This window comes from Metschnikowia bicuspidata (genome assembly GCF_001664035.1).
Source record: "Metschnikowia bicuspidata var. bicuspidata NRRL YB-4993 chromosome Unknown METBIscaffold_2, whole genome shotgun sequence".
Taxonomy (NCBI): Eukaryota; Fungi; Ascomycota; class Pichiomycetes; order Serinales; family Metschnikowiaceae; genus Metschnikowia; species Metschnikowia bicuspidata.
In genome coordinates, this window is record NW_017387732.1 from 2,204,928 (window position 1) to 2,227,322 (window position 22,395).

Here is a 22,395-nt window from a genome sequence, read left to right on the forward strand (position 1 = left end):
GAGCAGAGAACTCGATTCTGAAGTAAACCTGACGGAATGGGAGTTGACGAATGCAAAATACGGGCACTTGGAATGTTAAGCTACAAGCTTCAGCCCGAAAACATAATCCAAATAAGGTCTCTTCCTGAGTGGCGTGCCAACATTCCAGTCCAGCTTGAATGCAGAGAATGTGTCTTTAATTAGCGAATACTACGTCGGAATTCCAGAACACAACCCGCAAACAAAAGGGCCTCTAGGAGCCGAAAAAAAGCCTTGATTCAATAACACAACGTCAGGAGATGAACCTGGCCATGGAATATGGTATACATTACGATAATTCATATGAAAGTCCGCTACACTCGGCGTGGGTTCAATTCTAGGGCAACAGCCCTAGCGCCTTCGCGCGCACGTGGCCAGCTCAAGGAAACGATGCGCCCGTGCTGTGTCGCGTCATCCTGCAGACGCGTAGACAAATGTCGCGTTCATCGGCGTGTCGAGGCGCTACCGGATTCGACACAGCGAGCGCCTGCAAGTTTCGCCCCGGCACGACCGCACTGCGAAAAATTTTGATGAAAAAGTTAGCCACGCCAAATCTATCCATACTCCATCCCTTTAGACCTCATCGACAAAATGGCTTTACAAGACGTTGTTACCCGTGAATACACCATTAACTTGCACAAGAGAGTATGTTCAGCATCACCATGTTCTCCAATTTGAAGAACTTCTATTCTGTGACTTGTTTACCTGATGCTGTTTTCTTATGGTCCCGCCCCATACCATCCATGCGCTAAAAAATGTGCTCCTATGAAAAGACAGGCCTTCTGCACACGTCCCTGGAACTCCCCGAACATTTTCCAACCCTCGTATCAAACCCCCTGAAACGCCGGAAAACCCCTGTCAAATTTTTCTGGCTCACGGCGCCAATCAGTTCCTCATGCTCTATTTCCAGGGTATATTCAATGATCGCATTTTGTCTCCCTACCAGGAAACCAGCATCTGACTAAGTTTTGTTCTTCATTCCTGGCATACACCCATCATTGCCTCTCGTAATAAAACAACCATCAGGCAAGCGAACAAGTCACCGATATCCCTATTATTCAGTAATACTAACAGTTCTAGTTGCACGGTGTTCACTTCAAGAAGAGAGCCCCAAAGGCCGTCAAGGAGATCAGAAAGTTTGCCTCCAAGCACATGGGTACCACTGACGTCAGATTGGACCCTAAGTTGAACACGCACTTGTGGAAGAGAGGTATCCAGGGTGTCCAGCACAAGATGAGATTGAGAATCTCCAGAAAGAGAAACGACGAGGAGTCCGCCAAGGAGTCCATGTTCGCTTTCGTCGAGCCAATCACCGTCCCATCCAACAAGGGTTTGCAAACCGTTGTCATTGAAGACGAGGCTTAAGTCTAATTAACTTCTCATAATACATAACTTTGTGGTGTCAATTTGTAGTAGCCAAATATCTGATCGTGCTGGGTGAGCCCGTGATGAGAACGAAGTTATCCAAGTTTATACGTATAGAGCATTGTGACAATGAATCACATACATTCTTAGTCAAGCAATGGAGTACTGTTTTACGTCTCTTATTTCGAGCAGATATTGTACGACAGCGTAAAACTGAGTTTCACGCAGGCTTGGTTTTGTCCATCAACGCTCGTCTCTTGTAGTGATGTCAGAGCTTACTAAGATTTTTCTCAAAATCACAATTCATGCAATACTTAAATTTTGGCAGCGGCTTCTAGGACATCAAGGAAAACCAGGGCTCTATAAGCATTACGCATACTCTTGATAAATTGTCTATAGCACTAAATAGCTTTGGATGATCTTTTCATGAACAGTCATGTGGTTGCAGGCGATGATGATACATGGGAGCTCATTCCAAGGTTTCAAAGAAAATAAACAAAGCAGTTTTTCAAAAATGGTGGGTGTATCTGTTAGAAGCTTCAGGTTTGTGGAGATTTGAAAAGAACTAACCATTGGCTGCAAGACTTTCTCACGAAATACGTTCCTATTTTATGGATCGAGAGGGAGTATGTGATAAACCTTCTGACATGGTGTACGGCGTTTTTAAGTCAAAGATGAATTCCTTTAGTGAGCTTCCAATACAAAAAAACACATACTTTGGCACAATTGAATCAAGTGTCAAAAAAAAATTTGTGAATTGAACAATTAGCGCTGATCATGCTACGAGAACAGCTCCAACCTTGTCGCGAAAACCAATGCGAAACAGAACTAATACCTATTGGGGCATAGTATGGGGCGTCGCCGCAACATGATGAGTTTCAACTTCAGGCTAGCTTTTGAACAATGAGTGAACACACTAGTGAATTCTTAGGCCAATGCTTCCATATACATTGATTTGACAGACCTTGGTTCGCGATACCTAGCTTCTAGTTGTCCCACCATTCGGGGCGGAACAATAGTGGACATGTGTTGGACAAAAGTCACCAGTGAGGGGTCATAAAATGTAATGAAATCACGAAAAGGTTACGTTATTATCCTTCTCTTCTGTCGGATAGAATGAATATGGCTATTTTCACACCGTATGACAAAAAAGTACAGTGAGCACAATTAGATGTATCTAGTGATGTTACTCGCAGGTTCGAGCAGCAGAGGCTAAAGAACCATGAATCATCCCCGAGCCGGGAAATCGCCTCTAGAGGTCTCGAAGCATGTCCCCAAAATTGTGACTTCCCAACCTCATACAAAACTGTCTTTTGATAGGCAAGATCATGCATGAGGTCAATCAACACCAGCTCTACGCTACGCTATTATAGGCCTTTTTCATTTCAAAGTCTGCAAGATGTTTTCTTGTTTGTTAGTAAGAAATTTATGATAAAATGGAATTAGCCGATTTTGTTCAGTGTAACTATGACAAAGTACCAGGTCATTGCAAGCGAGCCATGTGCTCCCAAAACGGGGGCGACTCTAAAATGCTCAAATTTGGTAGGAAAAAAAAAGAAGTTTCATCATCAAATCGGGCGGTGTTTGAAACATACCATTTCAATAGATGCCTAATGAGTAGAATGAAAGGATGGTAGGTGAAAGAATGCTTACTGATTTTTTCGGCATTCCGCGAATGATCTGATGGCCGGGTAATCTCTCGTGTTCATACGGAGGGCTCGCACCATGAATAAAGAGACCTTATGGAATGAGCGCATACACCGCTAATTGTTTTGTTTATATCTTGCATCATATCTTTCAACAGGCTCAACTAGAAATTTTCGTATAGTTGTAGGTTTTCTGATTATTATGACCTTTTACTACAAGACGCACGTAGTTTGTCAAGCGAGAAGCGAATTGCTAAGATGGGCACGCCCACCATATCTCCTCTTCCAAAGTGCTTTTTATTGCTTTAGTGAGAAGTTTCAAACCACACATGATTATTGTGTCAAGTGGTGACGTAAAGTCTGGGCTTCCAAGTGGCAGCCAAAAAGTATATCATGGTCTATCGCTTTTCTGTGCTTCCAATAATTCCCGGACATGCTGTAGTATTTCCTGCTGTGCTTTGATAGTTTACACATGCCAAGTTCTGGATACTGTACTCTGTTGCTGGGCGCTACAAATAGAGCGATGGAGAATCAAAATTCGCTGATAGTTATTCTCGGTCTATACCTGAAAATTCTCGGGCTCGGAGCTTCCGTGAATCTGTTTTTAATCGTCATCCGCAGAAAAGAAGATTGTACGTGGTAATTAAACTTTTGAGGTTTTCACCTCCAATAGAGAACTGTTCTCTGGTTGATTCAAGACACCAACTTCTCCACAATACAGGGTTCTGGGGGAGGCTGGATTTCTACTTGCGCTGGCTCTGCGCGTGAACCGGTAAAGTGATCAGGGTCTTTTCATGAAACCCATTCTTGTGCATTTTCTGCAAGGATTCGACATAATGGCACAGCAATTCACACCCTTGAACTTCTAGGCTCTGTAGGCCCTCATTTACTATTGTAGAAGAAAAATATGGGTAGAAAGTGGTTTTTCTGCTCTTCTAAAAAGCCGGAGAACGCCTGCCTTATCGCACAGCCGGTTTCCACGAGTCACTCTAATTAACAGACTCCACCTACCCAAATGCCCGACCAGAACAAAGTTTAAACGACGTTCAGGAATTTACCACCAGCTAAAAGCGACAGACACATACAGAGGCGATTTTCCGCAAAAAAAGCAAATTTTGTTCATCATCCCACACATTTTCTCCCAATCATTTGAAGGGAGCCGGTTTCGAGGTCGGCCCTAAAAACCTGCCCCACCGCGCGGCTCGCTTCCCCAGAATTCGGGCCGTCTTACCGAGGCTCGCCATACATTCGACCTGGATATTCGCCCACTGGGAAATTTCAGAACCACGAGCATTAGTGCCCAAGTAAAGAAATTCAGCAATAGAAATATCTACGCGGTGATCTGGAAAGCTCGCTTGTACTACTATTCCACCCTCTTTTATTTGGCACTCCACAAATCGAAAATAATGCCCTCAGCCATAGAAACGTCGGACTCACCGTCGATTTCCACCACCGCAAATGTCCACATTGTGAACGACCCCACTTCTTTAGTTGCCGACTCGGTATCGGTATCTATGGAACTCTTTGTCCGTCTTTTCCCGGATCTGCAACGGGCGACTCCCGAAAAAGACACACCCAAGTGCCATTTCGTGTTGATGAAATTCATCGGCGTGCCCGATTTCTTTCCGAGATTCAACATCTACCGGGTCTCGCTGATTGAAGATATGGCCCCCACGCTGAGCTCGGTCACGCTCACCAATCACGCCAATTTGACCAAATTCGGGGCAGATTTGACCTTCAGGGGCTGTATCATTCAAAGCATCGATTCTTCGTCGATCCCCGTGCTCGACCAGATATTCGTTAGTGTTCCGGACGAGATATACGATATTTTGGACAAAGCTCATGAGCACTCAGTTAAAGAGCAGTTTATTTCCGAGTACATTTCCGCCTCGGGGGGTGTGCTTGCACAAGGCGACACGATCAGGGCGCTCAACGGCACTGTTGATCTCTGTGAGCCATTTTATCAGGGCCGCGTTCTGACCACCACGAACATAGTCTTTATTAAGCAAAAGGAAAACGAACTGTCCAAAAAGCCCGATAACTTTCTGGACAATGTCGTGCCAGAGTCATTTGAAGAAGACGCAGCATTTGGCCTCGATTTGTCCGAATACCTCTCGAAAAACATCGTGTTTGATTCTCCGGACTCGGACAAGGCTGCATGTTCTGAGCATAAATTCAACGTGCTTCCTTTGCCCCACAGGGTGGCTGTCCCTCCGGCTCCTTTTGCACCAGAAGACCCGGAGCTCTATGTATTTCTAACCAGCCGTGATCTCACCAAGCTTGGATTCCCGGTCTTCAACGGTGACTTGGTCGAATTGCACGCCGGAAGCTCTTGTGTGTGCGTCAAAATATTCACGTTTCTCGAGCCCAACAAGTCCTTCAAACAAGATACAGTGTACCTCTCGCCATTGTTATTGATGAATTTGCCCTTGGCAGAAAACGCACATGTCCTATTCAAACCCCACTTCTCGCCTCACCGGAGTCTCACTGAGGTGATACCCGTTGCTAAAAGTGCCACCATTGCACGTGTCGTGTCTCCCATTACAATGGACAAGACCTATCAGCGTAGCTTTTTCGCCGAGTTGAAAACGACGTTTCACACACAGAGAAAATGCTTCAAAATAGGCGACATGTTTCCCGTATGCATTGACTCTGTGCTCTCCCGGGCACTTTTCGATTTCACAGCACACCTGGACCACAACGAAGACGAAGAGGGCGCGGATTCGGATATTGTTCCGACTGGACATCCAGATTCAGTTGCCTGGTTCAGAGTAGTGGATATTTCTGGTACCGAAGGCGAATCTTATAAAGGTTCTCAGTACGTCATTGATCCCGCAAGGACAAGTTTGACGTCTTCAGGTGTGGAGTTTGTGGCTGCTCCGCAAAATAAGAACATTCACTGGAATGAGTATTTGAAAATGACACCTATATTCGATTACTTTCTGGCATTCTCTGCCAATCCGGCCACGTTCAAATACGCCAACGAGTTTTTCCAGGTGCTCGAGACAAATGTAAGATCTTCAGGACGTACAGATCTCCGGGCCAATACTCTCCTCTACTCCATGTCTCGTGGACTAGGAAAAACCACATTGGTCAGAAGTGCCGCGTTGCATTTTGGGTTTAATCTAATTGAGCTCGACGCAAATGATTTCGTGAGGCCAGGAGCAGAACTTAAGCTGGTTGGCTTGCTCAGCGGTAAAATTGAAAAACAACTCGCAGGTCAGTTAGAGGCAGCTCACTGTGACAACTATCATCTTCTCTACGTTAAACATATTGAGGTTTTGTGTGCGCAGGTCAATCTAAACGAACAAGGCGCATCAAGCACGATCTCTCTCTCGTTGAAGGTGGTCAAAGCCATTCAGGAAATCATGGCCAAATACACCAATATCGTGCTTGTTGCGAGTAGCAACGACGTTGACAAGGTCAGCGACACCTTCAGGCAAATAATCACGTTTGAGATCAATGTGGGTGTTCCCTCCGAGCAGGAAAGGTTGGAAATATTTAATTTCTTTCTTGATCTAGAGACACAGGCTTCAAATTCAGAAACTTTACCCGAGGCGTTTGAGGACAAGATTGAGTTCACAAGCAGACCAGACTTTGACGACTTTTGTATTGATAAGCGACAAGACGTTCAGAACCAGACGCTTGCACTTCAATCCGCTGGATTGACACCACTGGACTTGAAATCAATTATAAAGAAAACAAAACAATCGGCCACGTTGAGACTCATCAATTATGCGAAGTCTGTCAACGTTAATGTGGAGAAGCTTGTCAAAATTGGAAATGGCGGTAGTCTTTTGTTGATTCCAGAGGATTTCGAAAATGCCATCAATGACGCCAGAAACCAATTTAGCGATTCGATCGGTGCCCCCAGAATCCCCAATGTGAAATGGGAGGATATCGGGGGCTTGGACTTAGTCAAGGACGAGATTTTGGATACGATAGACATGCCTTTGAAACACCCGGAGTTGTTCAGCAATGGGCTCAAGAAAAGATCAGGTATCTTGTTCTATGGCCCTCCAGGTACAGGCAAAACTTTGCTTGCCAAAGCCATTGCCACCAATTTCTCGCTTAATTTCTTCAGCGTAAAGGGCCCAGAGTTGTTGAACATGTACATCGGAGAATCCGAAGCCAACGTGAGGCGAGTATTCCAGAAAGCTCGTGACGCCAAGCCATGCGTAATTTTCTTTGATGAGTTGGACTCTGTGGCTCCCAAAAGAGGTAACCAGGGCGATTCCGGTGGTGTCATGGACAGGATAGTGTCACAGCTTTTGGCTGAGTTGGACGGCATGAGTGGAGGCGAAAATAACGGTGATGGAGTGTTTGTCGTTGGAGCTACAAATAGGCCTGATTTGCTTGATGAGGCGTTGTTGAGACCTGGAAGATTCGACAAGATGTTATATTTGGGAATCTCCGATACAAACGAGAAACAGGCGAAGATCCTTGAGGCGTTGACAAGGAAGTTCAAGTTGGGAGATGATGTCGATCTTGGCAAGATTGCCGAGAAGTGCTCCTTCACATTCACAGGAGCTGATTTCTACGCTTTGTGCAGCGACTCAATGTTGAATGCCATGACAAGAACAGCCAACGAAGTGGACAGCAAGCTCAAGCTATTCAACCAGACCCGAACAAGCGAAGGAAAAGAGGAGGTTTCTAGTCGCTGGTGGTTCGACAATGTTGCCACCGCAGAAGACATCGACGTGCAAGTATCCATGGCTGATTTCGAGAAGGCCCAACGTGAGTTGTCGCCTTCAGTCAGTGCCGATGAACTTGCTCACTACTTGCGCGTCAAGGAGAATTTTGAGGGCGGAAAAAACAAACAGGCCTCCAGCGATACGAACGATAGATATGAAGACAGCAATGGTCAGTCAGAAGAAGTCAGAGAAAATGGAGATGCAACAATGTCGGATATGATGGAAGGTAACAGCATCATCATCAATGAAGACTAAACACCAGTCGTGAGGTCTTTAAAACCAAATGCAAGAGAAAAAATATAGTGGCTGATAAAACCGTACTTCGTGGTTTCATGCGGCCAGGCAGAAGATCACTTCTTCAACAAGTAACTGTTGTCCAATACGTCCTTGGCCTGATTGATTTTCTGCGACAAATAAACACTTCCGGAGCGGTCTGGGTGGTTCATGATCATGAGTTTTCTATAATGCAGTTTCAAAATGTCTCGGGTCAAACCCGAGATTTCGCTTGCCTCGATTCCCAACACTAGAAGCGCCTCACGCTCGGTCATCTTGCTCTCGAAACCGGTGTTGTTGAACCGCGACTTGAGATATTTTATATGAGATGGCTCATTGGCCAGCCTGTTGAGCGACGAGTCGCCCGGGCCATCCAAGCGTATTTTATTTAGGGTGGCGATCATCTGTGGAGAAAGCCGGTTGAACCGATGGACCGTACCTGCTAAGGCTTTCCCAGAAAGAGCCAACACTGTGGCGCCCACGCCAATGATTATAGGCAAGACCATGGGACAATCTGGGCTAGGAAATAAATAGAATCAAGCGGTACGCAGAGAAGACTTGTAACGAGACAGTAAAAAAGGTGGAGGCAAAGACCAATGGGCCGGGATCCTATGCAGATGCATTTCGCAGTCCGAGCTGTGCGATCTTATAGGATGGCGATAATTTGCGGCAACAGGCAACAGCGCCAAACTAAGCGGGCGAGGCTGGAGTCTTGAAATGATATGATTGTTTTTGTTCGATTATAAAAAAAAATCATAGCCTTTGGTATTCTTGCTGAAGGGGTACTTCGGATCACAGATAATGCGAAATGAATTAGGAGGACGATGAGCGCATGGGCCCTTTTGGGTTATTGTGAATATGGACGCTTGACCCTTTGGTTGCTAAGCCATGGGCCGGAACTCAGTTTGGTGTATTCTGAGTTTGAATTACCATTCTGACTTGCTTCCAAAAAAAAAGGCGAAAAACAGAATTAGGTGAGAAACCACACCGAATAGTATCAGTGAGATTCTGGCCCACGCGCAGATGTTTAGTTCGATAATATAACTAGGTGGCATAGTGTGGGATGTCCCATTGCCTTGCTTTCTATGTTTTGTATTACAATGGTAAGGGCTGGAATTTGACGATATAAGCATAATTGGATTTGTGGGCCTGAGGGCGCAACGCAGTTGGGGCAGAGTGAAGTATTGAAGATACTTTGCGGAATACGTCGGATCTTTTTTTTTCGATTGTTTACGATTGTGGTTTCTATTAAGGCTAGATACAGAAAGGGGTGATTTCATAAAGTGGGGATATACAAGGCCATTCATGGTGTAGGTCTTCTATCGTTGGATGGGTGCTCATTAATTAGAGTTCTCTCTGGCTATCAGACCAATGCATCCGAGGAATATTTTGTGAGAAAACACTGAAGCTTGAGGAGGATTAATCTTTTGTTTGAGTCTCATTTTCAGAGAATTGCAACCAAATTCTTGGAAGCTTGATGTCTTATAAATGGAATGTCCATAACAAAGCGTGCGCAAGGGTGCGACGCATGAAATACAAGAACATGTAATCGAAGCATGAAAGGGAATATAATATGGAGCAGAAAGGTGTAATATAGATTTTCAGGGTATATTGAAGGTGAGTAAGCAGTGTGAAGAAGTGTGATGAACATTAAGAAAATAGAACCTGATCTATAAAGGGGTAAGCTGGGTAAAGAGTTGAGCAGAAGGGTGGAGCGGGGTTAGTCAAAACAGAGTTCAGAGGAGAATTGGGATGAAAATGAAGAGAAAACTATTAAGATAATTCTGAAGGGACATTAGAAGAAAATTCTGAGGGTACATCAAAGGAGAAAATTATGAAGAGAGTTCTGAAGGGACATCAAAAGAGAACGATGAAGAGAATTATAAAGGGACGTCAAAAGAGAAATCAAAAGGGGAATTAAAATCAAAATGAGATAAGAATCATAAGAGAAGCCCACGAGAAATCAAAAGGGAAATTGAAATAAAAATGAGAGAAAAATCATAAATGGAACCGAAGAGAAATCAAAAGGATCAACGAATAAAACGACCCAATTAGGAATAAAAAACGATACGGTTACTCAAGCCCCCAGCAGAAAATCATCTGGCCCGCGGGCAGCCGGCAATTTGCGGCGGAGATCTCCGAGCGCGTGGGCCGAAAAGCCCCAGAAAATAGAGAGGTAAATGAGATCCATTTGGCTGAGCCGATCTCGCCCTCCATGGACCTAAAAAGGGACCCGTAAGAGAATAATGGTGGACTGCACTAAAGCGGGCCGATGCCCGTGTCGGGAGTAGGCCGGGAATCTGGCGTGGTGGTCTTTATGTGGTCTTTATGTGGTCTTTATGTGGTCTTTATCGTGGCGGTCCTATAAGCGCATACGCGGCTCTGGCAGCTATGCGTGGAGCAGGCCCACGAGGACGGTCTGCAGCAAGCGAGGAAATATGAGACAAGCAAATTGGGCCAGCTGCCTTGGCCAAACAAAAAGAGCAGAAGAGAAATAAGGGACATACGGGTGTGGGTATAAATGGACTGGAATAAAAGAACGGACTGGCACAAAGAATGGGCTGGAACAAAAAAATTGGGCGGAATTAGAAGATTGGGCCGGAATGAAGAATAAGCTGACTGGAGACAGCAGAAAGAAACGAGACCGGCCGCCAACTTGGAATGAGACAACGCGACAACGCGACAACGCGACAACGCGACAACGCGACAAATCAGAGCGAACCAAATCTAATCAAATCAAGTCAGATTCTAGCAAATGATCAAGCACCCTGATCAGACTGAAACAAAGACAGATCAAACAGAGACAGATCAAACAGAGACAGATCAAAAAAAACCAAACCATTACAAATCAATCAAACTAGAAAAAAAAAAAGAAAAAAAGAAAAAAAAAAGCACAGAGAAAGAGCCCCTCTTGGCCGTCCCATCTCTGCCCACGGCCCTAGAATTCCGCGCCCCTCTAACCTCTAAGCCCATGCCAGCGGCGCCAGCGCCATCGCTGCCCGCTTCCTCTGCATCCGGTGAGCCTGCACACAGCGCCCTCGGACATCGCCCGCGCCAACTCCGGCCGACATCCAACCGGCCCATGGCCTGCGCGCCCACTATATAGGCATGGCTCCAGCCGGCCCTTCCCTTCGAGCTTTTTTTTGCTCGCTTTTCCTCACCAATCTACACACCTCTCCATGTCTCAATCCTCCTTGCACTGGTTGACCCAGCTCAACACCACCGAGACCCCCGACAAGTCGTTGCGCCGCTCGTCCATCATCGGCACCATCGGCCCCAAGACCAACAACGCCGAGGTGTTGGTCAAGTTGAGAAAAGCCGGCTTGAACATCGTGCGCATGAACTTCTCGCACGGCTCCTACGAGTACCACCAGTCTGTGATCGACAATGCACGCAAATCCGAGGAGCTCTATAAGGGCCGCCCCTTGGCCATCGCCTTGGACACCAAGGGCCCGGAAATCAGAACCGGCACCACCGTCAGCGGCGAGGACTTCCCGATCCCGGCGGATCACGTGATGACGTTCACCACCGACGACGCCTACGCCAAGCTGTGTGACGACAAGGTCATGTTCCTCGACTACAAGAACATCACCAAGGTCATCGACAAGGGCAGAATCATCTATGTGGACGACGGTGTGTTGTCCTTCGAGGTGCTCGAGGTCGTGGACGACCAGACCTTGAAGGTCAAGTCCGTCAACGCCGGCAAGATCTGCTCGCACAAGGGCGTCAACTTGCCCGGCACGGACGTGGACTTGCCCGCGTTGTCCGAGAAGGACAAGAGCGACATCCGCTTCGGAGTGCAGAACGGCGTGCACATGATCTTCGCCTCGTTCATCAGAACCGGCGACGACATCAAGGAGATCAGAAAGGTCTTGGGCGACGACGGCAAGGACATCCAGATCATCGCCAAGATCGAGAACCAGCAGGGTGTCAACAACTTCGACGACATCTTGAAGGAGACCGACGGAGTCATGGTGGCCCGCGGTGACTTGGGCATTGAAATCCCCGCGCCCCAGGTCTTTGTTGTGCAGAAGCAGTTGATCTCCAAGTGCAACTTGGCCGCCAAGCCCGTGATCTGCGCCACGCAGATGTTGGAGTCCATGACCTACAACCCCAGGCCCACCAGGGCAGAGGTGTCCGATGTCGGAAACGCCGTTTTGGACGGCGCCGACTGTGTCATGTTGTCCGGCGAGACCGCCAAGGGCAACTACCCGTTCGAGGCCGTGTCCATGATGCACAACACCGCCATCATCGCCGAGAAGGCCATCTCCTACACCACCTTGTTCAACGAGCTCCGGTCCTTGGTGAAGAGACCCACGGACACCACCGAGACCTGTGCCATTGCCGCGGTCTCGGCCGCCTACGAGCAGAACGCCAAGGCCATTGTGGTGTTGTCCACGTCCGGAAAGACCTGTAGATTGGTGTCCAAGTACAAGCCCAACGTGCCGATCATGATGGTCACCAGAAACCCCCGTGCCGCGCGCTTTTCCCACTTGTACCGGGGCGTGTACCCCTTTGTCTACGAGAAGGATAAGGTGGAGAACTGGCAGGAGGACGTCGAGAACAGATTGAGATGGGCCGTGGCCGAGGCCAGCGACTTGGGCATCCTCCAGAAGGGTGACTCCATCGTCACGATCCAGGGATGGACCAGAGGCTCGGGCCACTCCAACACCATCAGAATCGTGCAGGCTTAAGCTGCGCTTTTTCAATTCATCGGACCACTTAGGAAATGCCACATAATACTTTGTACTGCCGCGTAGAGGCCGCCGTGTCACGTAGACTGCCATGCCTGTGGATGTGCTCGTGTGCACTCTTCCCATCTGCCCATCTGGCCACGGGCTTTTGGGCGAGTGTCTTGACGGAACGCAATGCAATGACAGCCTGGAGCTGGCCAATGAAGGTCGGCCATGCACGTGCACAATGGTCAGATTTGGCCTTTTGCTGGCGTTGTCCGACTAAACATACGAAGTAGCACATTCGCAGCTAATAAATGTCTGTCCGTCTGGCACGTTTGATCCCACCAAAGGCAGACACACACAAAAGGAGAGGGAGCAGAAAGAGAGCGAGACGCAGAGGAAGAGAGAGACGCAGATAGACCCGACCCATTCATTGGTAAATTGTAGTGGCGGATCAGCTCGGGCATGGCCCTGGGCATCACGTGACCGCCTCCGCCAATACGGTCCTCCAGGCCACCAAGCTAGGGCACTCAAAACTGCCACCAAGACACCAATAAGACGGCTTTCCGTACAGTTCCCTGCCAGAATCCCAGCCTGCCGGAGCCATACACCACCGTAGCCACAGAATCGTGGGGCATCAAAAGACCCATCAGATCCGGAGCCCGGCGCTGCGTGCAGGACGCCTGAAAAGTGAGCGATACCTGCTCGTTCTCCAGAAGGCAGTCTTAAAAGAAGAACATACAAAGCACCCGATCCGCGTCTTGGAGATTGCCCGGCCATTTTGAAACCAACAAAGTCGTCTGTCCTCGAAAAACAACCCAGAACAAGTGCCGATTCCCCGAACACGTGCCTGGACCTGCTCTCTCAAACACCCGTATAGGTACACGCCAGAGTCTGCGAGACCTCTGATATTCCCTCTTTTTTTGCGTCCCATGACCTCCCACTTAATGTTGAAGAGAATTGCGCTCGGCCCGTGCAAGGCCCAGCTCCCCATGCTTGCCAGAACATACGCCAAACCCACGGGCAGCCCTCAAACAGCAGGTGAAGCCAGCGCCACCGAGCCGGCCAAGAAAAACACGGATCTTGCCACCACGCACTTCGGGTTCCGGACCGTGAACAAGGAGGACAAGGAGAAAATGGTGCGCGGCGTTTTCTCGTCCGTGGCGTCCAAATACGACGTGATGAATGATGCCATGTCCTTCGGTGTGCACAGACTTTGGAAGCACCACTTCATCAACAGATTGGATGCCGGCATGCGGGCCAGCTCCTCGAAGCCCTTGGACTTTCTCGACGTTGCCGGCGGTACCGGGGATATCGCGTTTGGTCTCTTGGAGCACGCCGAGCAGAAGTTTGGCGACACCAAATCTACCATGACTGTGGCCGACATCAACCCCGACATGTTGGCCGAGGGCCGGGTGCGGTACGAGAAGTCGAAATGGAACGACGGCTCCAACAGAGTCAGCTTCCTCGAGCAGAACGGTGAAACCATGGAATCGATTCCCGACGAGTCCAAGGACGTGTATACGATTGCTTTTGGTATCCGTAACTTCACCAACATCCAAGCCGGCTTGAACACTGCCTACCGTGTGTTGAAGCCCGGCGGAATCTTTGCGTGCCTCGAGTTCTCCCACGTGGAAAACCCCGTGGTCGACTATGTTTACCAGGCCTATTCTTTTGGTGCATTGCCGTTGATGGGCCAGTTGATTGCTGACGACAGAGACTCGTACCAGTACTTGGTCGAGAGTATCCAGAGATTCCCCAAGCAGGAGGCGTTCCGCGGCATGATCGAAAAGGCTGGTTTCTACGTGCCCGAGCAGGGCTACGAGAACTTGACTTTTGGCGTGGCCAGTATCCATATTGGTGTCAAGCTTTAGAGCTCCCGTGTCTTTTACATGTACATAGTAATCACCAGAAATTGATGAATGTTGGAGGGTGAAGGAACGATCGATTCGGGCCCAGACACAGGGCAGTATTGCCCTCATGGGTGCAGTGACCCATACTTTGTGGGTGGGCCTATTTGTTCCACTCAGGATCCACTGCCATGCTCCTTCGGAGGTCATGTTGCCAATGCAAAAAAAAAAAAAAACACTTTCTTGGACCTGTCTGTTGACAGAAACTACCATGAAAATGCCAATCAAACTTTCAGGAGTCACGCTTGTCAACAGTGAAACTCACGAGATGGGGCGCTAGCCCAAGAACTGCCCGTCTGTTCAAGAGTGAAGAGTAAGTGGCTTTCTATCAATAGTATGCTTGTAAATCCCTCAAACGCCATTCGATGAAGCACTTCTGATGATGACAGCCGTTCACTTCTCACATGTTTATGGAGATGCGTTAATTAATGTTCGTGATTGTGCTGCATCCATTTCTCCATTAGACATCTGGCTGTGATGAGGGATGCTTATTGAAACACAGAGATCTGCTCACAATGCTATTTCTTGCAGTGCAAGTAAAACATCCTCACCAAGCGCAAGGCTCTTTACAAAGCGCTGTGTCAACTCTGTATCGATGAGCATATCCACATCTTCGTCATTCTGCACGCTCAGGATCTGCCCGTTCCGAATCCGGACTTCTGCGTCCACAGTTTGTTCACCTGATCCAGGAGCCTGGCCCAGGATTTTCAAAACAAATTCAGACCCCGGCTCTCCATAGCAAACCTCCAGGAACGTGATTTGAAAGAATGCTTTGTCCAGCCGGAAGCTTTCTGTGGTGTCTGCGTTGAAATCGTCTTGTATCATAGAATCGTTTTCTTCACTTTCGCTCTTAATGAAGTCACCCAAGTCAAGATCACGGTCAAGCATTTGTACACCCGTATAATCATTGGAGATTGTATTTAGGCCAAGAAGTTCTGCATCAGGCACGTCACTTGAGAGTTGCAAGGAGTCCCTGATTCTCTGCTTGTTTTCCTCGTCAATGGATGCGTCTGACCTTTCGACGTACTCACTATTTTTGTCTAGAGCAACACTCTCGAAGATTTTCATGAATGTGATCTGGTTTCGGAGAGCAGGTAAAAGCTCTGCAAGAATGTGAAGGTTTCCAAGAGATACCGCCAGCAAGTTCACGTGGGGAGCAAACTCGTCAAACGCAAACACATACTCCAACGCCGTGTTCTTGAATCTGAGCTCTCCTGTCTCAGCAATTTCATTCCACATGTTGTTGAGCTCCAGTGGCTTTGCACATTCATAGTCAGTGATGCCCAAATACTGCAAGAGCGTCTCTGGAAAAAAGATCGGTTCCGCGAACCGAAGCACGAGTTTCCAATTTGAGTTTGCAGTGACACTCTGGTGGTTATGTAAGTGGGCAAATTCAGTCTCGCCCCCGAAAAAATATGGCAATTTCTCGCCACTGGAAGTCAGGATATGCCATGGTTTAGATTTGGCATCCAACACATAGTCCACCGCTGGAGATTTGGACTCTTCGATAGCTAAAAGAGCAGAGTATTTTCTTCCCATCTGAGGCCTCTGGTCCTGGATTAAGTAATGGTTGAGAACGCGACAATCTTGCCAGAATTGTAGAAAGACACCCACATGTCTCTGGTCTTTGTCATTGAGAATCACTTTCCCGACACTGTTTGTAAGACCGTCTGCTATCTGCCAATCTTCAGGGTTGAGTATGCATTCTTGGTGGTGAATGGCAGACATATACATGGCCAAGTTTTCTATGTATACAATCAAATCTCCCTCCGGTGGCGAGACGCGATCAAGGTCCGCGAGGTATTCTAAATTTCTTGGAAATGATCCCAATTTTGGGCCTTCAAGGCTGGCAAAAAGAATTTCTTCGGCGACGGAACCAGAACTTTGGCCGAGCCCTAGCTGTGTTTGCAGTGTTCGAAGGAACGACGCTCTAAGGTCGGGCAGAAAAGATAAGACAACAGTTTTTGCCCCGTTTTTCGACGATACAGAAGTAGCAGTTTCTGAGACAATGTTTCCGGAAATCTTTGCAGACGAGTTTTCTTCTGCAAGAGTTTCCAGTGGGTGATTCCCCAGAGAAAGACTCACTTTAGACACTGTGTGATCATCTTCGAAATCGATTTCCAAGAGAAGAAGAGATCCAGCAATTGAGAGACGTGTCACGCCAGGAAACTCCTCTGTATCAACAAAAGTGTCGAGACTGAGGCTTTTGGCCAATTTGACGATGATTTCAATAGAGATCCGAAATTCAGAAGACTCGCTATAGAGCCTCCGGAGCGAGTCTTGAAGCGCGCTTTCATAAGGCATTAAGAGTATTCAAGAGAGTCAGTAAAAGCTGGGTTTGTTGATGGCGTCAGAAGTTCCTGGAAAATCTTGCTGCAATATTAAAGTAGTCTTGTGGAGATCCATGCTCTTTCACGCAATCAGATGTGAATAGAAACAGATGAGTCGCGTCACGTGACCGTGTTGATCGCCAATTTTTTTGCTGTTCACGGCAGGCAAAGTGGTCCAAAATGGGCAATTACATAAGTATTATTTGATGTCCCTCATTCCGGGCCTGTTTCTTGGGGACAGATGCATTATTGGGCTTTAGCTGTTACACATCAATTAGTTGGGGCAGAATTATCAGATGGGTGCACTGTGCATCGTACTCAGTCCAGTCTCCCAAGGACGAGTGCTAAGAGTTATGGGTATAATTACGAGTAGATTTGCTGCTGTGAGAGCTTTTGCTTGCAGAGTATCAATCCAATTTTCTTGCTGATGTGAAACATTTGGCATTGTTAGCAATATTACAACTTCGCACGCTTCAACGTCCACATTGGAAATATTTTAATATAACCCACAAAAATCGAAACACGTTAATTCTTCCGCAAGAAATCAGTGGCGACTTTTGGAGAGCCTGCTTCTCGCAATTTCTATATCATGAAGGTTTTCCAGGCGGTTGGTCTATGGGGTGCCTAGTCTTTCGACCTTTGCTCGGACCACTACACGTGACCCAGTGCAGGCATTAGTGGCCCACTGAATTCAAGCACTAGACTTAGTAAAAAAACACTAGCAATTAAAGACAGGTCAATTCAAGAAAGCAGAGCGTGTCCGGCGGAAAAGCAAGTATTTTCTAACGAAGCACTGCTAAATTTGTGTGAAACGTTATGGCAGATGGTAGATGGCACTACCAAATAAATAGCAGGCGAGCGCACTAGAAAGCGAGAAGTATCCATGCGCCAAGAACCCCATTTTATTTGGTAGATTCGTCTGATCAGAGGAGCAATCATGTAGAAATAACATATATAAAAGCGTTTAAACAGCTCCTAACATATATAAAAGCCTTAAAACTGCTCTCAGATACGCACCAAGTGTCGAAACTAGGCCCGGCCCCTTCCATTAGCCACGGCCTGGACGGTCTTTTTGGGCTGTGAATGTTTACGTATTGGATGCAATATAAAGCAGTGGGGAAGTGCAAATACAATCAGGAAGATTTCACGTACCGATGACCCGAAAATCCAGCATAGAATCGCAACGCTAAACTCCACCGCCTGGAGGAGCCGATGTCAGCGACCTGCACACAATACCTGGGGCGCACTTCTCTTCTCACCTCAAAAAAATATCTCGGCCCCCAGAGTCACTTCTGTGCCGCCAAACCCGCATAAAAACCCGAACAAAACATGCCCTCTGCCCTAACCCTGGATGTCCAGGCACTCGTGGACCCGCTAGTTCTTGAGCTTAAGCGGAAGCAGCACACCGGCGACAAGGACGTGGCCCTCAAAGTGGCTCACGTCCTCATGAGAGTGATCTCGGCGGCCCGGTGGACGGATCCGCACGACCTCATTGCCCTCATTAGGAAGGTGGGGCTCGACTTGCACCACGCCAGTCCGCGGGAGTTCATTCCCGGAAACGTGGTTAGGCGTGTGTTGGCCATTATCCGCGACGAGATCGAGACCGCCGACCCGCTGGCGCAGGATAACACGCCCATGATCAGCCTGATGTTCAGCCTCTTGTCCACTGCGCACAGTGTGCAGGACACACAGCACCCCCAGCACAAGCTACTGAAGAAGCAGCTGAGCGACATGCGCTCCATTGTCATCCAGGGCATCCGGGATTTGATCGACGAGATCTCCAACGTCAAGGAAGAACTTGAAAACATGGCTGCTGATCTCATTCACGAAAACGAGCTTTTGTTGACTGCAACCCCAGGCTCTGACACCGTGTTGCAGTTTCTCATCAAGGCGCGCGCCAAGCGGAATTTCACCGTGCTTGTCACGGAAAGCTTCCCGAACGATACCGAGGATGCCCACAGGTTCGTGAAAGCGCTTGCGGAAAACAAGATCCAGACCGTCTTGATTCCCGATAGCACAGTGTTTGCGGTGATGCCGCGTGTAGGTAAAGTCATTTTGGGTGCAAACACCGTTTTCGCCAACGGTGGATGCATGCTGAACTCGGGGGTGGCCAATGTGGTGGAGTGTGCCAAGGAGCACAAGACGCCTGTTTTTGGTGTGGCGGGGCTTTACAAGTTGTCGCCCCTTTACCCGTTCAACCGGGAGGACTTAATCGAGGTGGGCAACTCGGGCAAGGTGTTGAGCTACAGCAACTCGAAGCTCATGGAGAACGTTGACGTGGTGACGAACCCGTTGGGCGACTACGTGCCCCCGGAACACATCGATATTTACATCACCAATGTCGGCGGGTTTGCGCCCTCCTTCATATATCGAATTGTGCTCGATAATTACAAGCCCGAGGACACCAGCTTGGAGTAGTCTCTGGCTGCTCTGCAAATACATCACACCCTCATTAGCATACCTTCATACAATATCTTTTCCTTCATTCATTCATTTTTTTTTCCTTTTCTTTCCATCTAATACATTATATTCCTCGCGTTGTTGATAACTCAACTGGACAAGATTTCCGCAGCCTCGTCTTCACGCTCAAACCTCTGTCTCTCCTCAAGAGACTTTCTGTTCAACATGGTCTCGATCGCCGTAGAGTAGGGTGCCTTACCATCCGTAGTGGGGTTGTTGGTGGTCACCGTCTTGAAATAATTCTGGTAAATGTCTCCGTCATAGTAGCCGATTGGCGCGTTGATCATCATATCAGACATCATGAACGAGTCTGTCAAGGGGATCACATGTGGCCTAATTTTGGCGCACAACTCGGCGATGTGATCCGTTGAATTGTGAGCCATAGCCTCGGTAGAAACAACAGAGTATGTCAAGAATGTCCCGGAGAACGCCTCCAACACAATAGCCGCGCTATACAATTGCGCCAACAAGTCCAAAACTGGGGCCAAGTCCTTCTGGTCCTTTGTGGCCTCGATCTTCTCGAGGAACGCCTTCAACAAGAAGAAATGCGCCAACAACTTGGATAGGTTGACAAGGTCGGCCCCAATGTAGTCTGTATCACCCTTTCTCATCTCCAAAACTTCATCAGCCCGCGCACAGGCTCTAACAAGCGCAGTTTGAATGGCAAGCATGATCTTTGCTGGGTTGTTCAAGTCCTGTTTCAGCAACACGGGCTCGTTTCCGAGAAGCTCCTTGTACAGTCCCAAGAAGTCTAGAATGCCCGTGGCTGGCTCGCCTTTCTTCACTGCAGCGTACTTTTTCATCAACTGCTTGCCCACGGACATGCCCAAAATATTGTTGTCGCCCTCCCACGTACACTGAACAGCAAAGTCATTGAAAGCCTTTCCGAAACCGGCGTACGATGAGTAGCCATGGCCACCGCAGGACTGTCTACACTCGTCGATGTTGGATAGAGTGAGCCAGGTGCATGTGGACTTCAACGAGCCCGAGGCGACGAAAAGTGACTTCATCTTGTCGACACCAGCACTCAACATGCGTTTATCACCTGCAGCAACGGCACGGTCCAACTCGTCCAAGGTACTAGAGGAAGTCTCTGCCAAGACGTTGGCGCCGTTAGAAAACGCGTAGGTCAACGCCAAGATAGGAATGAGCCGGCGCTGGTGCAACGGGTAGTCCAACAATTGCGTTTCGGGGTCACCTGGCTTCGCCAAGGCGGCCTTAAACTGCCTCCTGCCCACGGCGTACCGAAGAGCAATGGTGATGACGCGCGCAGACCACCGGAACGAGTCCTTGACCATGGTAACACGCCCCACCAACAACGCGGAGTACGAGAGCTGGTTCAACGGCGGCTCCTTGACGGCGCCGTCCGCGGACACCTTGCAGTACTTCTGCAACATGAAGAAGCGAGGGATGCGCACGTGGGAAAACTGGATCCAGCCGTTGTCGATGCCGTCGCGGCCCATCTTGGCGCCAATGTCGCCGATGGACACGCCGGGCATCAACTGGTGGTCCGCGTCGCGCAAATGCACCACGAAGGTCTTGACTCCGTAGTCCTTGCCCTTGACAATAAGGCGGGCGTACACGGTGCAATGCGTGGCGGAGTGTGCAGCCCCGCCAATCCACCATTTGGTGGCACCCAAGTGCGGGGTGTGGATCACAAACTCGTCGGTGTCCGCGTCGAACGTGGCGGTGGTCTCCAAGCCGGCCACGTTCAGGCCGTGCGCCAACTCGGTCATGCCAAAACACCCGTAGAGGTTCTTCACATACGCGGACTCCTTCTGCAACAACCAGTATTGCATCTGGTTCGCGGTACCGTTGCCTCGAATACACCCGAGGAACAAGCCCAAGTGCACGCCGATGCGCGTGAAGAAGCTGGGATCAAACACCGACACAACCAGGAGCCTCCGCTCCACCTCCTCAAACGTCTCTACTTCTATATATTGCGCGAGACGATTGATTTTCTTGACTGTGAGCTCGCGGTGCTCAGCTTTGGTGGCATCGTAGTCCGCCGTTTTTGCAGCCAAGATCGGGTCCCGCTCCATCTGGCTGATGAAATAGCGGGTCTCGAGGGCCCGTTCCTTCAGGCCCTCAAGAAAGTAGTTCATGTGGTTCAAGTCGAAGGTTGCGCGGGCGCGTTCTTCGTGGATGAGAGCGCGGGGGTTCGGGCCCGCGCCATAGTCCACGGACCCTGTGACTTGCGCGACTGACGCCATTGTGTTATCGCAGCCCATGGCGAGAAAAAAAGGAGTATTTACTTGGTGATGTCGCGAATTTCAGCGGGCTTATCAGCTGCGAAAAAATGTGGTTTCAAGGAGGCTTGAGAAGACAGCCAAATAGCGCGTGCGTTTGAAGGATCCTATGAATGTGAGTCCTAAGAAGTCGTTTGATTTCGATGAGTCTTGAGAGTCGTACGAGTTTCGTGAATCTTGTGAATCTTGTGAATCTTGTGAAGTGTCACAATTGGTTTCCTGCAAATACAAACACGGTAGGTGCGTACTCAGAATCCCTTGAACTTTATTTGATCTTTTATGAAGCAGTTAGAAGAGTGTTTTTTCAAAGTCCGGGTGCCAAGGCGGCTCGCCACGCTACTCTTATATTACATGGCTGGGTCATGTGATTTGTGGCCCCGCGCGCGTTGAGCGAGGCTCATCCAAGCAAGCCGAGGCTCCATGTGCAAATTTTAATCAAATTGTTTGTCGTGTTAGGTGGGGGATTTGCGCCGACAGGAACTCCAAATGACGCCGGTCAGCACGGAATAAGAACTCCCAGGTTGTTGCTATAAACGTACATCTACACATAGTTTAACACATGAAGCTCCATTTAAACGAACCAGTTGCTGGGGCGGGAGATCACAGTAGCAATATGAGTTTTGGGAGGAAGTGGTCGATTTCCTAGATTACGGTTGATGTTCGCGGCCTGAGATGTTATCTTGCCATTTGAATCGTAAAAAACAGCCTGGAATACATTTCTAGTGTTTGAACCATCATAATACTCAGCCCGCCGTTCCCCTCGAAGCTTCAATG

The 22,395-nt window shown here is 48.5% G+C and overlaps 10 protein-coding genes across 10 annotated transcripts; 6 read left to right on the forward strand and 4 right to left on the reverse strand.

Moving 5' to 3' along the window:
* Positions 1 to 609: 609 nt before the first annotated feature.
* Positions 610 to 1,383, forward strand: METBIDRAFT_77896 (60S ribosomal protein eL31; the record flags this gene model as incomplete). Its single annotated transcript, XM_018858787.1, has 2 exons — positions 610 to 663; positions 1,099 to 1,383. 2 exons carry the CDS (start codon positions 610 to 612, stop codon positions 1,381 to 1,383), a joined length of 339 nt encoding a protein of 112 aa, XP_018713019.1.
* A 3,052-nt stretch (positions 1,384 to 4,435) lies between these two features.
* Positions 4,436 to 7,991, forward strand: PEX6 (AAA family ATPase peroxin 6; the record flags this gene model as incomplete). Its single annotated transcript, XM_018858788.1, has 2 exons — positions 4,436 to 7,892; positions 7,957 to 7,991. The coding sequence occupies 2 exons, from the start codon at positions 4,436 to 4,438 to the stop codon at positions 7,989 to 7,991; spliced, it is 3,492 nt and encodes a 1,163-aa protein (XP_018713020.1).
* An 82-nt stretch (positions 7,992 to 8,073) lies between these two features.
* On the reverse strand, positions 8,074 to 8,502 carry MDJ2 (Mdj2p; the record flags this gene model as incomplete). The annotated part of the gene is made up of 1 exon (XM_018857098.1): positions 8,074 to 8,502. One exon carries the CDS (start codon positions 8,500 to 8,502, stop codon positions 8,074 to 8,076), a length of 429 nt encoding a protein of 142 aa, XP_018713021.1.
* A 2,124-nt stretch (positions 8,503 to 10,626) lies between these two features.
* On the forward strand, positions 10,627 to 11,243 carry METBIDRAFT_154826 (uncharacterized protein). The gene has a single exon (XM_018854601.1). It carries the CDS (start codon positions 10,752 to 10,754, stop codon positions 11,100 to 11,102), a length of 351 nt encoding a protein of 116 aa, XP_018713022.1. The 5' UTR covers positions 10,627 to 10,751; the 3' UTR covers positions 11,103 to 11,243.
* CDC19 (pyruvate kinase) lies at positions 11,176 to 12,690 on the forward strand (the record flags this gene model as incomplete). Its single annotated transcript, XM_018857287.1, has 1 exon — positions 11,176 to 12,690. One exon carries the CDS (start codon positions 11,176 to 11,178, stop codon positions 12,688 to 12,690), a length of 1,515 nt encoding a protein of 504 aa, XP_018713023.1.
* A 39-nt stretch (positions 12,691 to 12,729) lies between these two features.
* Positions 12,730 to 13,534, reverse strand: METBIDRAFT_154891 (uncharacterized protein). The gene has a single exon (XM_018854603.1). It carries the CDS (start codon positions 13,450 to 13,452, stop codon positions 12,952 to 12,954), a length of 501 nt encoding a protein of 166 aa, XP_018713024.1. The 5' UTR covers positions 13,453 to 13,534; the 3' UTR covers positions 12,730 to 12,951.
* Positions 13,535 to 13,664: 130 nt separating this feature from the next.
* COQ5 (2-hexaprenyl-6-methoxy-1,4-benzoquinone methyltransferase) lies at positions 13,665 to 14,546 on the forward strand (the record flags this gene model as incomplete). Its single annotated transcript, XM_018857072.1, has 1 exon — positions 13,665 to 14,546. The coding sequence occupies one exon, from the start codon at positions 13,665 to 13,667 to the stop codon at positions 14,544 to 14,546; it is 882 nt and encodes a 293-aa protein (XP_018713025.1).
* Positions 14,547 to 15,602: 1,056 nt separating this feature from the next.
* On the reverse strand, positions 15,603 to 16,886 carry MED1 (Med1p; the record flags this gene model as incomplete). Its single annotated transcript, XM_018857077.1, has 1 exon — positions 15,603 to 16,886. A coding segment is annotated over one exon (1,284 nt), but the record flags the coding sequence as incomplete, so codon positions are not given.
* A 1,355-nt stretch (positions 16,887 to 18,241) lies between these two features.
* On the forward strand, positions 18,242 to 19,330 carry GCD7 (translation initiation factor eIF2B subunit beta; the record flags this gene model as incomplete). The annotated part of the gene is made up of 1 exon (XM_018857160.1): positions 18,242 to 19,330. One exon carries the CDS (start codon positions 18,242 to 18,244, stop codon positions 19,328 to 19,330), a length of 1,089 nt encoding a protein of 362 aa, XP_018713027.1.
* Positions 19,331 to 19,461: 131 nt separating this feature from the next.
* On the reverse strand, positions 19,462 to 21,585 carry METBIDRAFT_39342 (acyl-CoA oxidase; the record flags this gene model as incomplete). Its single annotated transcript, XM_018857130.1, has 1 exon — positions 19,462 to 21,585. One exon carries the CDS (start codon positions 21,583 to 21,585, stop codon positions 19,462 to 19,464), a length of 2,124 nt encoding a protein of 707 aa, XP_018713028.1.
* Positions 21,586 to 22,395: the final 810 nt, after the last annotated feature.